Source organism: Chiloscyllium punctatum, chromosome 5 (assembly GCF_047496795.1).
Source record: "Chiloscyllium punctatum isolate Juve2018m chromosome 5, sChiPun1.3, whole genome shotgun sequence".
Classification (NCBI taxonomy): Eukaryota; Metazoa; Chordata; class Chondrichthyes; order Orectolobiformes; family Hemiscylliidae; genus Chiloscyllium; species Chiloscyllium punctatum.
In genome coordinates this window covers 45716446-45737464 of record NC_092743.1, presented here as the reverse complement: position 1 = coordinate 45737464, position 21019 = coordinate 45716446, and the positions used below count along the sequence as shown (strand labels likewise).

General features: G+C 42.7%; 1 protein-coding gene across 2 annotated transcripts in view; it reads left to right on the top strand.

Annotated features, from left to right (window-relative positions):
* Nucleotides 1–896: 896 nt before the first annotated feature.
* LOC140477040 (neural-cadherin) overlaps nt 897–21019 on the top strand; it is a 261541-nt gene continuing 241418 nt past the window's right edge. For both annotated transcript variants that reach the window (XM_072570203.1, XM_072570202.1), the window contains exon 1: nt 897–2141. In XM_072570203.1, the coding sequence (XP_072426304.1) occupies nt 1157–2141 (985 nt within the window). In that variant the 5' untranslated portion in view covers nt 897–1156. The remainder of the gene's footprint in view (nt 2142–21019) is intronic.

Below are 21019 nucleotides of genomic sequence, written 5' to 3'. Positions count from 1 at the left end.
GACGATGTTGGCTAGGCCAGCATTTATTTCCGAGTTGCCCTTGAGAAGAGGATAATGGTGAGCTGTCTTATTGAAACACTGCAATTATGTGTTGTAGGTAGACCAGCCAGGACTTTGACCCAGCTACACTGAAGAAAGGGTGAAACATTTTCAAGTTAGGATGGTGAATGATTTTGCGGGGAACTTGCAGCTGGCAGCGCTGCCACGTACCTGCTGCCCTTGTTCTTCGAGATGGATTTGGCCTTGGGTTTGTAAGGTGCTATGTGAGAATCTTCGGCGAATGTCTGCAGTGCATCTTACGTATAGTTCACACTGCTGCTCCTGAACATCGTGCTGGAGGTAGTGTATGTTTGTGGATGTGGTAGCGATCAATCCAGATGGATAACGAGGTAACCCACTCAATGCAATTGTATCTCTGAGACGAGAAGGAAGCTATCACAATTGAAGACGCACTGACATTACGCGACTGTAATCTTCGCTTGTGCTTATTTAGAGATCTTTTCCACATTATAAAATAATTCAAAACAGTTTCTAACTTTTGTTTGTCTGTGTATATAAAATATGAATTTCAAATAGATCCCCTGGTTTAAGCTGGATGTTTTTTCACAAGAGCGATTTTAAACATAAACTCAGCTTCTGGACTAAAGTGACTGCGTGAGGGCAGCTCATTCACTCTGGACCAGGTAACACTTTCACCCCGTGGGAGGGGGCGGGGCCTGGGGAGCCCGCCCCCTGCACCACTCCTCTGATTGGAGACGGCGCCGAATGGGCGGGGTCCCCGGGCGGCCTCGCCGGGCTAGGATTGGTGGAGGTGGGCAGCGTGGGCGTGGCGCCGGTCGGCTGGGCGGGGCGGGGCGGGGTTGGCGCTGATTGAATGAAAGTTGGAGCGGGCGCTCTGTGGGAGCACCGGCCGCTTTCGGCAGCGTCAATCCCCCCAGGAGTCGGGAGTTTCAACACGGAGCTCGGAGTAGAGGCAGGGGAAGACAGAGGGAGCTCCGTTCCTTCATCTTATAAGTAGCCGCCTTGTCTAGTTTATATTTTGAGGTTGTTTTGTAAAGTGCTCTGAACTGACTTGTCTCCCTCGAGCGGATTTTATATATTTTTTTTGCTACTTTTAAGTTGTCAGCCTCCTCCCCTTCTCCCTCCTCCCGGGGTCATGCCTCTGCTGCCCGGGCTGCGCTGGAGCCGTGCGCTCCTCTCCTGCTTGGCGCTGGGGCTCCTGTCCGCCGCGGCCGCCAGGGACTCGGCTTCCCGCAGCCCCCCGCCGCTGCTCCAAGCCCAGGTTCGGGAGGACTCCCGGCCGGGCAGCCGAGTAGCCGGGCTCAGGCTGTGCGGAGCGGGGCTGCGGGCGGCCGGGGCCGGGCTCCGCTGCGAGCTGTCCGGCCGCTCGCACGCGGATTTCCGCCTGTGGCCCCGCTCCGCCTGCAGCGTGGTGCTCCGGACCGCGGCTCCCCTGGACCGGGAGGTTCGCTCCGCTTACCTGCTGAGGCTGAGCTGCTCCTGGGGGAATGGGGAGAACCCCGCCGCCCGGGCAAGGGTCCCGGCCGCTCTGCTTCGAGTGAGGGTCCGCGATGTCAACGACAACCGGCCGGTGTTCAGCCCAGGGCTCGCCCGGAGGCTGGAGGTGGACGAGCTGACCGCCGTCGGCACGGAGCTCGCCCGTGTCACCGCCACCGATCACGATGAAGGGAGCAACGCCGCGATCACCTACAGCCTGACCCCGGCGGTCCCTCAGCTGTTCGTGGTGCCGGGCACTGGTCAGATCCTGGTTGTAGACTCTCTCCTGGGGGCGCTGCCCCTCCGGCTGTCGGTGTACGCCCGGGATCAAGGTGCGGACGCCCAGCTCAGCGAGCCCCTGACCGTGCTGCTATTGCAGCCGGAGCTCCCTGCCGGGCTCCGGAGAGAGACTCGCTCACTGCCCCAGGAGATGGTCCACTCGGTCACTGTGCCTGAGGGTGATAAGCTCGGCAATGTCATTTACACTGTCCCCGACTGGAAGTTTGAGAGGCGCTGGTTTGAAGTGATCGCCCCGGACGATGCCCCGGTCCAGATCGAGAGGGATTCCGGCAAAGTTTACTTATCCAAGAGACTTCGCGGCACGTCGACCGTCCAGATAACTGTCAAAGTGAGCAATCAGAAAGGTGAGCTACTTTCCGTCTCTTACTTTTCTCCCGGTTTCTGACTGGCCCATTCTATTTCTACTGGGTGACAACCCAGTTGTGTGAAGTTGACCCAGAAGCGGAACGTCTTGCCGGGTTTCTCCCTCCTTATTCTGAGCAGTCCATGCAAGTACGATCTTACATTTATTTAACGAACGTCCCAAACTACATCGAGGTCTGAGGGAAAAAAAAAGGTTCTCAGTCAAATAATTTATTAGGAAGCGGGGGACCAGAGGCTAGCTCATGCGGGTGGCTACAGAGTAGGAGTCCAAAGGAGCACTGGGAGATAGAGTTATTCGGAGCAAAGTCCGGAACTCGGATCCGGATGGTCGAAAGAGCTTAATTTCTGACAAAACTCTCGGTCATTGGAAATGAAGTTATAATCTGCACAGAGAATTTCTATCTCTTTAGAGATGACAGTCATATCTAGAGTCAGAGTGTGGGCAAGAGTATGGTAATAGCGAATCTAGAAATCTGGCTCCAAAGCAGAAATTGTGGAGAAACTCGGCATGTCTGGTGGAATCTGTGCAGAGAAAGGAGAACTCTTAACTTTTTTTTTTAAAACAAATTTCCGGCGCCATAAGTTTTTTTTTCCTGATGAAGGGCTTTTGCCCGAAACGTCGATTTCGCTGCTCGTTGGATGCTGCCTGAACTGCTGTGCTCTTCCAGCACCATTAATCCAGTCTAATTTTTTTTTTCTCTAGTAATCAGGCTATTTGAGAGGGTTGCCAGAATGTGTTGTATACTCGATAGCTGTAAGTGCTCATGCTTTCAAATCCGCTAAAGCTGAGCTCTGCGGATCACTCTGCAACTACAGTGACAATTTCTAAAATGGAAAAAAAAAGTGACTGTACCATTTTTCTTTTTCCTAACCATAAATATAAGTTGTCAAAAGACCATCCGGAAAGCCTGATAATGTGTCTTTGCAATTACACTGCAACTGGTGTAAGAAGGCGCAATGTGACACTATTTCCTCCAGGTGGTATGAGACTACTATAAAAATTTCAGTTAATCTCCTGTCATAAAATCCAAGATACAGTTCCATTGCTTTTTTTTGTCTGAGCGATTTTTAAAAAAAAAAGACAACACGTTAACATCAACCCAGGCTCTACAATACGATTTTTAAAAAAAAGAAAATTGAGTTTAAAGTTTGGAGGTTTAATGTACAGAATGATACAAAACAGATCATTTACATCTCTGTGCAGCTCTGGAAAGCGCTACAAATGGTCTTAGCATCTCTGAGGTCTAAAAAGTGGGGGGTAGGGGAAACAGCCTTTTGCACTCAAATGTCATTTGTGGCTCAGTTGGTACACTTGCCACTGAGTCAGAAGGTGTGGGCTCATTTCAAAAATCAAACCTGATCCTTTAGTCAGTAACGAGGGAATACTACGCTCACAGCAGTGCCTTCTTTCTAGAGAAACATTAAACCCATCTGACCTCCCAGCTGGATGCAAAAGGTCCAATGCTAATATTTTGAAGAAGAGCAGGTAGTTTCCATGGTGCCCTGGCCAATATTTAAGCCTCTCAAAAAAGCAGATTATCTGGTGATTATCACATTGCTATGAGTGGAAGTTTGCTGTGCATATGTTTGCTGTTGCACATCCTGCTCAGTGACTATGTTTCAAAAAATACTTCATCGGTTGTAAAGCACATTGAGATATCTGGTGATCATGGGAAGTGCTATGTAAATGCAAATCCTTCAATTTTCTCGCATCTAACTAGAATGTGTAGTGCCATAGTATGATGCTCTTACATGTACTGGAGGCCACATATTCATGCACAGGACCCTGTCCCTTGTCAACAGAAAGAACATGTACATGCAGACAGTTTCAACTCAACAAAATGGCTAACAGCTATTTGCTTGAAATGGTTCATATCTAAGGGTAATGCCCTAATCTAGCAAAATCAACCTGCCTTGCTTCAAATAGAAACAATGTTTGGTAGTTAACTGTCAGATAATACCTGCTGCATTCTCTGTGGCAACACTTCTACCAATCTGTGCCCACTTGACAATCAATTAGCACTGTACTTTTCTACAACATAACGCATGTTGTTTCCCTTTATTGTGAATTCTTGTGATTTTTTCTGAAGAGTGCAAGATGAAAGGCTAAAAAAAGTGTTTTCTTTTTAACAATGCTCAAGTTCTGTGCTATCAGATGACTATTCCTAATTGCTAGGCTATACTTTATGCATATGTAGACATCAGACACATGCATTGTCTCCAGGGTCAAATTGTCTAATGACTGTTGGTATTGATGTTCATGTACAAAGAATGTTTATTTGAATGAGTTTGGTTGACGGTTGACAACTTAGCATAAATTGGAGTAGGGAAAGGTGTGTTTGGCAAGTCAACATAATGAAGGAGTCAGTGTTGGGTATCTTGAAATACATTAAGGGAGGCCAGTCCCCAGGGACAGATGGAATCTATCCCAGGATATTTGGAAACTAGCCTGGGCCTTAACAGATATCTTTGCATCCTCTTTGGCCTCATATGAGGTTCCAGAGAACTGGAGATTAGCCAATGTTGTTCCTTTTGTTTAAGAGAGGAAATAGCTAATCCAGGTAATTATAGCCAGTAAGCCTGATGGCAAGGAAGCTGTTGGAGAAGATACTGAGACAGGATGTGTTCACATTTGGAAGCAAATGGATGAGTTAGTGATAGGTATCATGGGTTTGTGTGGGGAAAGTGACTGCTCACCAACTTGATTGAGTTTTATGAGTTGACAAGAAAGGTGAGGGAAGGGCAGTGGATGTTGTCCACATGGACTTTAGTACAGCATTTGATAAGTTATTTCATGGCAGGTTGAACAGAGGGTAGAGTTTCATAGGATCCAGAGTGAGCTGGCTAGATGGATTACAAAACTGGTTTGGTCATAAAGACATTGAGTAGTAGTGGAAGGGTGCTTTTCAGAATGGAGATCAGTAACTAGTGGTGTTCTGCAGGGATCAATACTGGGAACTACATTTGGAGGAAAATGTAGGTGGTCTGATTAGTAAGTTTGCAGATGGCATCAAAATTGGCTGAGTTGCAGATAGTGAGGAGGATTGTTAAAGGATACAGTGGAAAATAGATTGCAGAGTTGGGCAGAGAAATGGCGGATGGAGTTTAATTGGACAAATGTGAGGCAATGCATTTAGAGATCAAATTCAGGTGCAAATCATACAATAAATGGCAGAACATTTAGGGGCATTGACATACAAAGAGATCTGGGTATACAGGTCCAAAAATGCTTGAAAGTGGCAACACAAGTGGATAAGGTGGTCAAGAAGGCATTCAGCATGCTTGCCTTTGTTGGCTAAAGTTGGCAAGTTATGGTACAGATGTAAAACACTTTTGTGAGGCCACATTGAGAATATTGTGTGCATTTCTGGTCACCACACTACTAGATAGATATGGATGCTTTGGAGAGGGTGCACAGAAAGTTTACCAGGATGTTACCTGGTCTAGAGTTTTAGTTATGAGGAGAGGTTGGATAAACTCGGATTCTTTTCCACTGGAAAGACATAGGCTGAGGGATGACCTGATAGAGATCGGAAAAATTATGATAAGCATAGATGGGGTGGATAGCCAGAGGGTTTTTCCCAGGGTGAAAAGGTCAACTACAAAAGGGCACAGATTCAAGGTAAGAGGGAAAAAGTTTAGGGGAGAAGTGTAAGCAAAAGTTTTCAGACGTTGTGGGTTCCTCGAATGCAATGCTAGTGGAGATGGTGGAAGCAGGTATGTTAGCAATTTAAGGTGGGTCTTGATAGACACATGGAGGTGAACAGAGGGATAGATACCGCACATGGATAATAAGTAGTGGGTCTAAATAAGGATTAGGAATCAGTGCAGACTTGGTGGACTGAAGGGCCTGTTCCTGTGCTCTATTGTATTATATATCAAACACAGCTTAAAAACATATTATTTTGCTTATTCCTGTTTGTGAGACTCATTAATTACACTTTTATGGTAATATAAGTGCTTTGAATGACTTGAGGGGTGTTGCGGTGTCAATGCCTGATTTTCTATTTCTATTTAAAAAAGCGTGTGTCTATTTTATTTAATGGATGCAAATCTCTGAAGCCAAGCAATAGCCTCTTCATTTTCTGAGAATAAGATGATGAGTTTGCCTTTTGGTCAGTAGAGGGGAATACTCTGCAGTAACACACAGAATTGTTTGTTTTTCCACAAGTGCCTGAAGGATTATACTGATACCCTAGTTGTGGAAGTTGGTTGCTGAGGGGATCTGGCTTGTGCTGACCCTGTTTAGCGAGGACCATTCTCACTATTGTGCCTGCAATCCAACAAATGGAGTTTATTACAAGAAATCTGTTCATGACTCCCATTTCTTGATGTTGCTCACAAAGATTGGTCCATGCAGATGGCTAAAATGGAAGCTAATGATACACTATATTAGAATGACTTCACAGTACATTGTTCTGTATGGTACAGTGTACCAACTGTTATATTAATATTTAATAGCAGAACAACTTTTGTGTATTGATTTAATTAATTCATATTAGTTAAAATTAATTTCCACTAATTTTGTTTAAGTACCCAGGTGTTTTTTTTACTACTCAGACCAGATGGGTTTTCCTGACCATCAACAATGGATTCATGGTGATCATTAGACTCTTAATTCCAGATGTTTTAACTGAATTCAAATTCCGCAATCTGCTGCGGTGGGATTTGAACCTGGATCCTCCAAACATTACCTGGGTTAATAGAGCAGTAGCTAATACCATTAGGCCATTGCCTTCCCAGGCCAACTAACACTATTCAGTGGCAGGTGGGACAGATGCTGAAGTCATTAGGCATTATTACAATGACAGGCTGTTTGATTTGTCAACTTTTAAGCTTTTTTGTAATGTTGCATTGCAATGGCAAACCACCTCCGGGCCACAAAGATGGTGCTACATTATGTAAAATTAGGGTCCTGGAATTGGGGGTAATAAATTAGTTTAAGTGGAGTTTTGGTTATCAGGCAGAAGTAGCATAGTAATTGCATGCCATTTTCATAGTCCTTCGATGTGACTGGGTACGTTTGGAGTTGGGATGGAACCAGCCAGATCAGATGAGTGAGAATGATCTTTGGGTAATTGATCTGATGTTAATTGACCCGGAAGGAAGGCATACAACCCATTTAATTCAAGCAGTGAGCGATTTTTCTTAGTCCAGGTTTTATTGGCGTTGGATGAAAGTTATAAGGGATATGAAGGACCATGCTAATAACTGCATGGTCTCAAACACACAAAAATTATGTTAACCTGACAAATAACATTAAACAGCTTTACTCTCCATTAACTTATGGAGCTGTAGTCCATTCCTACCTTTTCTTGGGGAAAACACCGATCAGATTATTGTCTATTAATATTTCTTGAGTCTAGTATCTAAATATATTTCTTAAAACCTATTATAGAAGGAGAGTGCTTTGTGTTTTGACTCTGCTAATATTATTACATCTCTGTCCGCCACAATTTTTCAGAACAATTGGCTAAACTCCCCAACATAATGCGAGCGAACAGACATGCTTCAGATTAAATCATCCTGTGGGTTTTTAATCAGCAGCTAAATATTAGCATTTTCATACGCTCTGGTTAACAAATCTTGCCCCAGGAGAGCATGTCTGTTGTTTAGTGACACATTGCATAGAGAACAAGTGAAAGTGAGAGGGAGAGATAGCAGTCCACACTTATCTTTAAGACAGGGGGAAATGTTTTGAGTTTCCATTGGATTTGATAAAAATCTGTTCAGCGATGGGTTTAGGAATATTGTAAAGGATTTCCCTGTCGTACCCCACCTCACGCCCTATGGGGAAAAAAAATAGCCAGTTAATGAAGAATGTCTTGAGCTACAAATTCCAGGAAGGCCCCTGGATGAACTGGGTCTGATACCACATGTAGCAATTTACAGTCAAAATAACTTTAAGCAACAAAGTTTACAGGAGGTGTGAGGGAAAAACATTTTCACCCAGAGGCTGGTGCTGAAACCCACTGCCATTTAGGATTGTATGGATGTAACGTACGATGCCAAGAAAGGATGTTAAAGTGAAATAATGGCTCCTGATTTTCTGATGGCTAGTTAATTGTTTCTGAAGTATGCATGAGATTGTGCATTGAAACCCTGCTGAATCACCATTGGAGTATTCTCTGAAGAAGTGTTCCTGAAATTTAAGATTTCTGTACTTAAAACACATTGAAATTATCTGTGTAAATTGGGGAATTCAAAGGGTCAAATAGTAGTTACTCAGGAAAAATTAGACTATTAAGTACCTCATCTAACTCCTGTTTAACCATTAAACTGATCCCCCAAGTTACCTCATACAGCTTCAATTCCTCCTTCCCCCTACCTTGACTCGATTACAATCATCACTCCAAATCCCACAGCTCCTATCATTCACTAGAACTCAACTCCTACTGTTGGACCTGTCTTCGCCATTTCCCCCACCAGAGAGTCCAACTGTGTCCCCTGCTAGACCAAATTTCTCCCACCTACCCAAAGCACTGCATAATGTATCTACCCCACCCATCCCTACCAATCCATCTTGTACCCTACCCTCCCAGTCACTTACCTAATGTACTTAACTTTTTGACAGCACCTATCAAAGTGCCTGTGAGTCTGGACCTTTGAATTTCAGAATATGGCAATTGATTGCTTTAAGAAAGGGCCACCATTTGCCTTCCCCAACCATCCTTCCAATGGCCAGGATGGAAGTGCAGCTTCTGACAGAGCCCTGAATGGAAGTGCCTATATAGGCAGAGTTCTTTTCTTGTGTAAGATAAGGATCAGAGAGGCAATCTCAGTTGAAATTCTCACTGCTTTGAAAATATGACCTTCTGTTCAGTGTAGGTAATTTTAGAGAGGGCTTAAGACTGTTTGAATATTGCCTGTTCTGCTGTTTTCGCCGATGAAAATCCAGCAGATTTATAATTTACTCCAATTCATTCTTTGCTGATAAATAATTCAAGGCAAAATCAATGCAAAAAAGGAAACGGCTGGAATCCAACTGATTTTTATTCATGGTTACCATTTAAATATATATATTTTTAAATGCCAGACTCTTAACTAGATGTAGGCATCTAATTAAAATTATCTCCCTTCGGTTCACTGACAATCTCCAATTTATTTCTTTTCTTTTAAAGGGATCCCAGTTACCTCTTACTAGGGCAGATCTACTCTTCTCTCCCATCTTTCAAGCTTCTTCCTTGGACTTTTTTTTTAAACTTCTAAGGGGATTTAACTGCTGTTCAGTAACTTATGATTTTCTAAGATTTTTCCCTGATCTGTTTTGGTTTAATTTATGAACAACCTTGGAATCTCATCACATTAGTTAATTTATTAGACATATGTTTTATCTTCGTTTCCCCAATCACAATAAAATACTGGTGCTGATTTTTGTAAACAGTTGCTCTCATGGACTTAACTTAGAGTCAGAGAGATGTATAAGCACAGAAACAATCCTTCAGTCCAACTTGTCCATGCCAACCAGATATCCTAGTCCCACCTGCCAGCACCCAGCCCATATCCTTCCAAACCCTTCCTATTCATATACCCAAACTTCTTTTGTTCCTTAACATTTCAACTGAAGTTCATAGCCTGTAATGTATTAATTACTGGAGACCGCAATGTTGGATTGGACATGTTAACTCTGGATAAGCTAATTAGAAATTCTAGCTTTGCAATATTTCACATATATCAATAGTGGTAGGTATTAGTCTGAAGGTCCTAGTATTTGACTGAATTCAATTGAATTTGGCTTTGATATTGAATTTGAACAGGTTTTTTTTTCTTTTCTCAGGTACAACATTTACAAAACACTTTCAATATGTACATGAATAAGAAAGGTATGGAGGGATGTGGGTCTGGAGCAGGCAAGTGGGACTAGTTTCATACTTTGTTCAGCACCCTGAAAAGCTCACCTCATCTTGTAATCTATTTAAAATATAAGTGACAGACAACTCCCAAATTCCACTATTTAAAGAAAATAATATCAATTTATTCTTTAACTCTAAAAGTAAACATTAAACAACAAGTATTCACAATTCTGAGCCGACTCCCCACCTTTTTTGTGACTGCTTATTACCTGCCTCCAACTCTATAGCAATATGCTATTCCAATAAAACTCTTATTAAATTTACATCATCTTAATTTCAAAACCATACAAGCATCTGCCATCTTCTGTGTCTTCTTCTGGCTGCAGATCTCCCTGTGTCATTTCTTTCTTTACTGTGAAGATGTTTCATATGAAAAAGGTACATTTGATAGAGTGTTTCAATGTGGTCAGTCAGTCTCTCAATGACAGTTGCTCGTTCTGATTTTCGAAAAGCCTGCTTTTTTTTTTAAAATGCCCTAATATCAGATCATCTCATTGGTTGATGTTGACAAAACAACAAATTCAAACTTGATTTGGTTTTAGTATCCTGGGACATAAATTGATTAGTTAAATTTGAATTGTCAAAACAGCAAACAACTTACATTTCACAGCCAATTTTACATATTTTCAATTTTCCAGTACACTCTGATACTGTTATCTAGTCATATGACACAGGTGCTTGTGAGCTCTTAGTGCAGAACAGCAGTCACTCTCTCTTAAAGGTACAGTCCACATCTTCAACTTCGTAACATTACTCAGGGTCACCTATTTAAAACAGATAAGACTTTTTTTTCTGAGGGTGATTAGTCTTAACAACTCTTTCTGAAAAGGTAATGAAAACAGAGTGATTTAAAGAGATTTATTAAAACAGTATATTGTTGTAGAGCTAGAGGCAGGTATTAAGCAGTTAAGGGGGGTGCTTATAGAGTTGTGAATAGTTGTTGTTTAATATTCACTTTTAGAGATAAGAATAAATTGATATTATTTATTTAAATAGTGGAATTTGGGATTCTCTTGTCACTCATATTTAATACTTTTTAAGGCAGAGTTAGTTAGATTCTTGTTAAACAAGGGGTTGAAGGCAGGAATATAGATTTGAAGTTACAAGCAGATCACGCATGATCTTATCGAATAGCAGAGCAGGCTTGAGGGGTTGAATGGCCTACTTCTCTTGATCCATGTTGCCTGTTTACTACATCTCTAGGGATAATATTAATGTCATTGGGGTAGGTTGGCTTAGTGGGTTGGCTGACTAATTTGTAATGCAGAGTAACACCAATAGCATGCGTCCAATTCCCACGCCAGCTGAGGTTACCACGAAAGACTCTCCTTCTCACCCTCTCCCATCATCTTGGTGACTTTTGTGTTAAACCATCACTAGATATATCTCTCTAATGAGAGAGCAGTCCTATGGTCTGGTAAGAATATGGCAACTTTGCCTTTACAATTTGGTAAACAGAATGTATTACCATTTTAAGAACAGTTCCAAATATCTCACTTTGATAGACATGTCAGATACAATGTAATGCTTCAGGTGGTGCGAGCTTTCTGTTCCTTTACACTCTCTTCCTTTTGCTCATTTTCTGTGTATTTTATCCAGTGCTTTTACAATCCAGATACTCTAGGAAAATGCATAAAAAATGCTAGTTGCAAAGAATATCGTAAATCACAAGAATGCCTGACTTGTGGGTGCAATGAGCCCTGGCTTGGTTCCCTATGTTACACCCAGAGAAAGAGAAAATGAACAGATGTTCCTATAGTTAAGGTTTGAACATGTACAGTTGCAATAGAAAGATTGACATAGTAAAATTCTCCTGTATACCTTTTGCCAATAATAGTTGTGAGAAAATATGAAGAGATAAAATGGCAGGAGACTAAAACAGACCCCATGTTCCCACATAACCTGCAGGCTTCAATTCCCAGGCTTTGTCAGGCTTTTCCACAGATGTGGTAATGGGATCACAGTATTTCAGATTCTTTACAGTGGAGATGGGTGCTATTTAGTCCATTGTGGCCACACCAACCCTCTAACTGAGCATTTTAACTCCGCTCCATCCTCTTGCTTTTCCCTTTAACTCTGCACATAGTTTTTATTCAAAGGAATCCTCTAATTCCCACTTGGATGCTTTGATTGATCTGCTTCACCACACCTCAAGGCAGAGCTTTCACAACTCTCGGTTTATGATAAAAGGATTTTCTTTTCAGCTTGTCTTGAACATTATTCTGTCCTTCCATTGTCGATCCTTTTTTTTTTAAAAGTGGGAATAGTTTCTCCCTAAATAAAAAAAAAAGAAAAAAAACTGCAAATACTGTAAATCAGAAGAGAGGTTGTTGGAAAAGCTCAATAGGTCTTGCAGCATCTGTGAAGAGAAAGCAAAGTTAATGTTGTGAGGAAATGTCACTGGAACCAAAATGTTAACCTTGTTTTCTCGTTACAGATGCTGCCAGACTTGCCGAGCTTTTCCATGAAATTCTGTTCTAGTTTCTCCCTGTTTACTCTATTCAGATCCTCATGATTTCTATTGAATTTCCTTTCAGCCTTCTCTAAGGAAAGCTGTCTCTATGTTTCTCACACCTGGGAGATTTTCTGCATTTTGTCCACTCCAATCACATTCTTCCTGAAATGCAATGCCCAAACTGAATACATTACTCCAGCTGAGGTCTAACTGGTGTCTTTGACAAATTCAGCATAACTTCCCTGCAGTTGTATTCTGTTTTTATTACTAAGACCTAGAAGACTGTTTGCTTTACTAACTGCTTTCTTCACTGGTACTGCCATTTTTAATGTATGCACACACCCAGGTCTGTCTGGTCTAGCCCTTCAGAATACTGTCTTTATGTACACTTTACCTAAACGTAATACTTCAAAAGGACAAATATGAGGGTCTCCTTCTCCTTCCTTTCAAACAAGGAGCCGAAGTAGGCCATTCAGCCCCTCAAAACTGTTTCACCAATCAATGTGATCATGACTGATGTCAGTGTAACCTCAATTCAGCATTCCCACTACTACTGATAACCCTTCACCCTTTTATCAGTAATTTACCTTTCTCTGACTTTAAAATATTCAAGGACTCTGTTTCTACCTGCTTTTTCTGGATGAGATGTTCAAAGACTCACGACTGTCTGAGAGAAAGGAAATACATGGTGGCACTATGGCTCAGTGATTAGCACTGCTGCCTCACAGCACCAAGGACCAGGGCTTGATTCCTGCCTTGGGCAATTGTCTGTCTTGGTGGAGTTTGCACATTCTCTCTCTGTGTCTGCGTGGATTTCCTCTGTGTGCTCAGGTTTCCTCCCACAATCCAAAGATATGCAGATCAGGTGAATTGGCCATGTTAAGTTGCCCATAGCGTTGGGTGCATTATTCAGGGGTAAATCTAGGGTAGGGGAATGGATCTGAGTGGGTTACTCTTTGGAGGGTTGGTGTGGACTTGTTGGGCAGAAGGGCCTGTTTCCATACTATAGGGAATCTAATCTAAACACCTAAACTTTCATTTAAAATGGTCAACATCTGATTTCAATCCTTTTCAGGATCTTATGTTTCATAGGTATCTGTGAGGGACCAGGAACAAGATTGTACTCCAAAACAATGCTTGGCATATCCCCCATTCTACCAATACCATCAAGCCAAGTGATTAATCCAGGATCAATGACGAATGCATGGGTGCATGTCAGGAGCAGCACCAGGCATACCTAAAAATGAGGTGTTAACCTAACATAGCTACAACACAGGACTACTTGCATACCAAATAGCTCAAGCAACAAGTGGTAGACAAGGCTAAACAATTCCATCTTTGCTTCTTTCAGAGGTCCAAGGCATCACCCTACCAGTCATCAGCCAATTTGATTCACTTCACATGATATCAAGAAATAGTTGAAGGCAATGGATATTGTCAGGGCTGTGCACCTTGATAATATTTTAGCAATAGGACTGAAGAGTTGTGCTTCAGATCCCTAGCCAAGCTGCTCTAGCACTGACATCTACCTGACAATGTGGAAAATTGCCCAAATACGTCAAGTTCACCAAGAGTAGGACAAATCCAACTCCACCAATTACTGCCTTATCAATCTAAACCTTGATCATCAGTACAACAGCACTTGCTTAGCGATATCCTAATCACTGACGTTCAGTTGGGTCCTGCCAAGGACCCTCAGTTCCTGGCCTCACTACAAGCTTGCTTCAAACATCGAGAAAAGTGCCAAATTCTAAAGGTGAGGTAAGAGGGCACACTTTTCTGAGTGTGGCATCAAGAAATCCTAACAAATCTGGAGTCCAAGGGTATCAGGGGAAAGCTATCTACTGTGCAGAGCCATTCTTGGCACAGAGGAAGATGGTCATGGTTGTTGGAGGTCAGTCATCTCAGCTGTAGGACATCTCTGCAGGAGTTCCTCGGTGTAGTATCCTCGGACCAACTAAAATCTTCAGTTGCTTCATCAATGACCTTCCTTGATCATAAGGTGAGAAGTGGCGATGTTTGCGATAATTGCATGACATTCAGCTTCATTTATGATTCTTCACACAGTACTGAAATAGTCCATGTCCAATTGTAGCAAGACCACAACGATATCCAGTTTTAGGCTAGCAAGTGGCACATAAGTGTCACCTATATTCACTTATATGCGTTGATATTCTGTAGTATTGCCATCACTGAATCGCACACGCACACGCACCACAGCCACCCCACCTCAACCAGCTGTCAACATCCTGGGTGATCTACTAGGCACAAGTCAAGTCTGTGATGGAAAACTCCCCACTTGCCTGGATGTGCACAGCTCCAACATCACTCAAGAAGCTTGATACCATCCTGCATGAAACAGCCCGCTTGATTGGCGTTGCATCTACAAACATTCACTCCCTCCATACACTGATGTTCAGTAGCAGCAGTGTGTACGATCTACAAGTTGCATTGCAGAAATTCAGCAGTGACTCCTCAGCTAAAACCTTCCAAATCCTCATACTACCATCCTAAAGGACAAGGGCAGCCGAGATATTGGAACACTGCCACCAGCGTGTTCCCCTTGAAGTTGCTTGCCATTCTAACTTGGAAGTATTTCAGTGTTTGTTAAGTCAAAATCCTGGAACTCCCTCCCTAATGGTATTGTGGGTCTACTTACACCAAATGGGCTGCAGTGATTCAAAAGGCAGCTCACCACCACCACCACCATCTCAAGGGTGACTAGGGATGGCAATAAATGCTGGCCCATCCAATGATGCCCACATGGGAAAAAGTTAGAAGTGGGCATTGATTATTGCCTTGAAGTGCAGTGAAAGCAAAATGCTAATTGCAGTCCATAAATGCTACAGTAATTTGATCTGACGCTATGAGAAAATATTTTTCATTGCATGTGCAAAGTATGAGTGAAATGATGGGGAAAGTTTATAGTGCTAAGTGAATCCTCTGCATGATAGGCACTCACTGTCAACATTGAAATTGGAAGTGTGAAGGGCAGTTAATTGCAAGTGCCAAGGATGCTTAATATAATAAATTAATTGAAAGCAAGTGTTGTTTTTCAACCTTGCTTCATTTGATAAAGCTGTTACACGTCTTCCAGCATTGTCTACTGCTTTGCAATGTGGTGCTCAGAGCTGCAGGCTCCTCCTGTCATCTTTGGCAACTCCTTTAGGGTTCGACATTACTTAATTCCAGCTAAAGGTTACTATCTACAGTCAGCTTCTTCCAAGCTTTATTAGTTCTCTGAAAAGACTAATTGCTTCATGAATCAATGCGTGGAGTAGCAGAGATTGATAGCACAGAAAAAGGCCCTTTGGCCCATTGCATCCATGCCCGTCAAAAACAAATACTTAACAATTCAGTATTGTGAACCATAAAAGAGGTTTGGCTTAAAGGGCAAATTTGTATTTTGGCTGGGAACCCCAATACAACTCCTAACCTGCACATTATGTTGTGATCAGTCACCCACCAATGATCTATCAATGGCTAAAGAACAGAGGCGATGCTCTCAAAATTGAAGGGTCAATTGGAAGTCCTGAAGCGTGGAGGGAGTCCATTATTGTGTAAGTAAGGATGAAACTGCCTTCAGCCTGAGGTATCTCCTCAGCAATTTTAAAAAGTTTGAAATATAAAATGGCTACAAATGCAGAGCCTCCATAATGCAAGGAAAACCTTCCATCTGTGGATAGGTAGGTGGTGTCTGGTCTGAAGTGCTGGCTCCCTGCTACATCACTGGTGTGCCACCTCCAGGCAGTGATCATGCTACCATCACTGCAACTGGCTCACGGGCCGAATGGAAAATTCAAGTAAGCCTGTAATCCATGGCCTTCCTTTAATCACCTTCACTGACAAGTGGGTGGCCATTCTGTTGCTGATCCAGCCTCCAGCAAAACATTTCAGGAGTGGATGGTGCTCGCCCATTGGATGGTGGTCCAATATTACGCACCTGCTACTTCCTCAAGCCTGAGAAATCATAATGTATGGACCATTCCTTTCAATTGTTGCAAGCTGTTAAGACCTACAGTAGCTGCTGATTTCCCAATCACCTATCAGCAAGACCACAGTGCCATATCTTTCACACAAGGTATTGGTTTCCATTACAGAAGTGAAATTGATACTACAAATACAACCATGGTCACTGGAAATATAGGCTGGACTGATGCACCTCTGGCCCCAATCCATGCCTGGCCTGGCTTACATCCAATGAGAACATCTATATGACTGCATTTCATGCTGACAGCTTGGTAAATGAAAGGTAAGTTGCTAATTTTGCATCTGAGATCTAACAGTACACAGCTCCTCTGAAGGGATAAAAGATTTCCACAGTATTCCCACATCTTTATACATAAATAATAAATCAATGCTATGAGTTTAGTTTCTGTGTAGGAGGGAAAACCGTGCCACAAATATGACATGTGCATCAATAATTGTCACTGTGTGATGTGAGAAACTATTCTGAGTAACATGCTGATAATAGGATGCTCATCAAATACATATTCAAAAACCAAATGATTAAAGTAAATCCTGCACATAGCATCTCTTTCAAGTTTTGAATACGGATTTTTTTGTTTTGTTCATACGTGTTGTGGACAGGATTGGCTAGACCACCATATATTGCACCTCCTCCACCCCCCTCCTGCCATGCCCTGGAGATCATGTTGGTGAGTTCCTTTATGAAGTGCTGCAGTCTTTTGGGGACTGTTAGGAATAGAGACCCTGTATTTTGACCCAACGCCAATGAAGGACTGGTGATGTCAGTTCAAGTCAGGATGCTATATAATTTGCAGTTTCCCATTCATCTGCTCTTGTCCATCCAAGCAGTAGAAGTTGGGGTTTGATGATGCTGTCAAAGGAGGCTTGGGGAATTTCTGAGGTGCATCTTGTCCTCTGTGTGCACTGCTGCTATTGTGTGTCACTGGTGAAGGGAGTGAATGAGTAAGAGGGTGGATAGTGTACTACTCAGTCAGTAGCATTGCTACCAAGCCGCATTTTGTGATGGACACTCCAGTCCCCATCTAGAGTATATGCCGAACGTAATAAAAGTAAATCCTGCAAACTAAACTAGTCTCACATGCCTGTTCCTGGCCCATATCCCTCCAAACTTTCCTACTCATGTATCTATCCAAATGTTTTTTTAAATGTTGTAATTACACCCACGTCCACCACTTCCTCTGGAAGCTCATTCCACTCGTGAACCCCACCCTCTGTGTAAATAATTTGCCTCTTATGTCTTTTTTTAACTCACACTCTCTCTCTCTCTCTCTCTCTCTCTCTCTCTCTCTCTCAATGTGCCTCCTACTCTTGAAAATCCCCATCTTAGGGAAAAGGCAACTATCCTGGAACTCTATCTATACCTCATTGTTTTACAAACTTCAATCAGGTCACCTCTCAACCTCCGATGTTCCAATGAAAAACGTCCCAGTCTATCCAGCCTTTGTTTATACCTCAAGCCTTCCATGACCATCCACATCCTGGTAAATCTCTTCTAAACCCTCTCTAACTTAATAATATCCTTCCTATAACTGAGTGATCAGAACTGGACACAGTATTCCAAAAGAGACCTCACCAATGTCCTTATTCATGGAATTATACCTTACAGACAATGTCTAGTCTTAACTAGTCAGAAAGATGTACAGCATGGATACATACCCTTCAGTCCAACTTGTCCATTCCAACCAGATATTCTAAATTAATCTAGTCCCATTTGCCAATACTTGGCCCATACCCCCTAAACCTTTACTATTCAGATGCCCGTACAGATGCCTTTTAAATGTTGTAATTTTATCATGAAGTGCTTCGAGAGGCTCATGACGAGGCATATTAAGACCCTGCTGCCCCCCTCACTGGACACCCTGCAGTTTGCGTATCGACCCAACTGCTCAACAGATGATGCAATTTCCACTACCCTCCATCTGGCCCTCACCCACCTGGAGAAGAAGGAAACCTACATCAGACTGCTGTCATAGACTTCAGTTCTGCATTTAACACTATCATTTCTCAGCACCTGTTGGGAAAGCTGAGGCTGCTGGGCCGGAATACCTTCCATTGTGACTGGATCCTGGACTTCTAGACTGGGAGACCTCAGCCAGTTTGGATTGGAGACAGCATCTCCAACACCAATACACTGGGCACGGGAACACCCTCGGAGTTGTGTGCTCAGTCCACTGCTGTTCACCCTGCTGATACACGACTGTGCAGGTCGAATCACATCATCAAGTTTGCTGATGGTACGACTGTAGTGGGTCTCGTCAGCACGAATGATGAATTAGCACACAGAGAGGAGGTGCAGCGGCTAACAGACTGGTGCAGAGCCAACAACCTGTCTCTGACCATGGACAAGATGAAAGAGATGGTTATTGACTTCAGGAGGACACAGGGTGACCACACTCTGCTGGACATCGACGGCTTCTTCTGTGGAGATCGTGAAGAGCACAAAATTTCTTGGTGTACACTTGGCAGAGAGTCCCACCTCGACCCTGAACACCAACTCCATTACCATGAAAGCCCAGAAGTGTCTCTACTTTCTGCATAGGTTGAGGAAAGCCCACCTCCCACCCCCATCCTCACCACATTCCATAAAGGGTTCATTGAGAGTACCCTGAGCTGCTACATCACAGCCTGGTTCGGAAATTGCACTGTTTCTGATTTTAAGACCCTACAACGGATAGTGAGAACAGCTGAGAAGATTATTGGGGTCTCTCTTCCCTCCATTACAGACATTTACACCATAGGCTACCTTCAAAAGGCTAAAGAGCATTGTGGAAGGTCTACACACCCCTCACTCAAAATCTTCTCCCTCCTGCCAGCAGCCAGAAGGTACTGGAGCATTCGGTGTGTCACGGCCAGACTGTGCAAAAGTTTCTTCTCTCAAGCATTCAGGCTCCTTAACACTATGATCGGACAGTTTTTCATCTGAAATTCTTTGCATGACTTTGAATTGCTGCTAAAAAAAGTGTCTATTATTTATAATTCTTTTATTATGTGTACGGTTGTGTAGTTTGTGCTGTCCATGTAGCACCCTCAGTCCTGGAGGAATGCTGTCTCGTTTTTACTGTATCAGTTGTATATGGTAGAAATGCCAAATAAATAGCTACTCTAGCCTCCACCACTTCCTCTGGCAGCTCATTCCATGCACACACCACCCTCTGTGAAAAAATTACCCTTTGGTCCCTTTTAAATTCTCCCAGTCTATTTTTCTTAGAGTATGTGGAATGCAGTACAATAAAAAAACAAATTAAGAAGTGACCATTTACCAAGAGGTCAGAGATGTCTACAGGTTCTGCTACTTCTCAGGATACAAGTCAAGTATTAAACATTTATGGTCTCCGGTTAAGAAAGTAACACCTCAAGGACTCTATTAACAGTTTAACTACATAAACAAGATTCACCCCGTTTGTACCAGATTATCTCCTCTTAAACTTATTGCGTGTTTGTGTGTGTGTGTGTGTGTGTGTGTGTTTATGCTTGATGTTTCACTTTTACATTTTCCCCTTGGAGTTGGTAGAAATAAAAACTTTTTGCACTCAAGCAAACCTTGGTAATTGGTTTCTTCATTTCCGAGTGAACTATATTTGAATTGAGGTGAGGTAGCTGGATGCAAAAAAAAACCCAAAAATACAAGGTATGACTGACCAAGAGGGGTTTAAAAGAGGGGAGCACATACCCCTCTACTCATCTTATCGTAATGTGTTGATAGGAATATCAGATATGCGCAGGATCTTTTTCTCATTTGTCTTCTGTCTACATTTTCAACCAACTTCTGTAGGTTATCTCACAGCGCCATTAGGAAGGCAATTCCCGAATTTTGACCTAGCGACAGTGAAGGAACGGTGATATATTTCCATGTTGAGATAGTGAGTGGCTTGGATGAAAACTTGCAAGTAGTAGTGTTCCTATGTATCTGATGCCCTTGTCCTTCTAGATGAAAGTGGTCTTGGATTTGGAAGGTGGTTAAAAAGGATCTAAGTAGTTTGGATGAATTTCTGCAGTAGTTCTTGTAGAGTTGGTGTTAGAGGAAGTGGATGTTTGTGCACGTGGTGTCAGTCAAGCAGGGTGCTTTGTCCTGGATGGTGTCAAGCTTCTTGAGTGTTAGTTAGAGCTGCATCCATCCAGGCAAGTGGGAAATATTCTATCACACCCCGACTTGTGCCTTGTAAATGGTAGAGGCTTTGGGGAACCCGGAGATAAGTTACTCACTGCAATATTCCTAATTTCTGATCTTCTCTTGTAGCCAATGTATTTAAATGGCAAGTCCAGTTGAGTTTCTTGTCAATGATAATCTCCATAATGTTGATAGTGGGGGATTCAGTGATAGTAACACCATGTCAATGGGTAGTTGTTAGATTGTCGCTTTTTGGAGATGGTTATTGACTAGCATTTGTATGGCGCGACTGTTATTTGCCACTTGTCAGCCCAAGCCTGAAGATTGTCCAGGTCATTTTGCATTTGAACGTGAAGTGCTTCAGTATGAGTGAATGGTGTTAAACTTTGCACAATCATTGGTGAACACGATGGAGGGTGAGTGTTTTACCTGATGTGACAATGCTTTGATTTT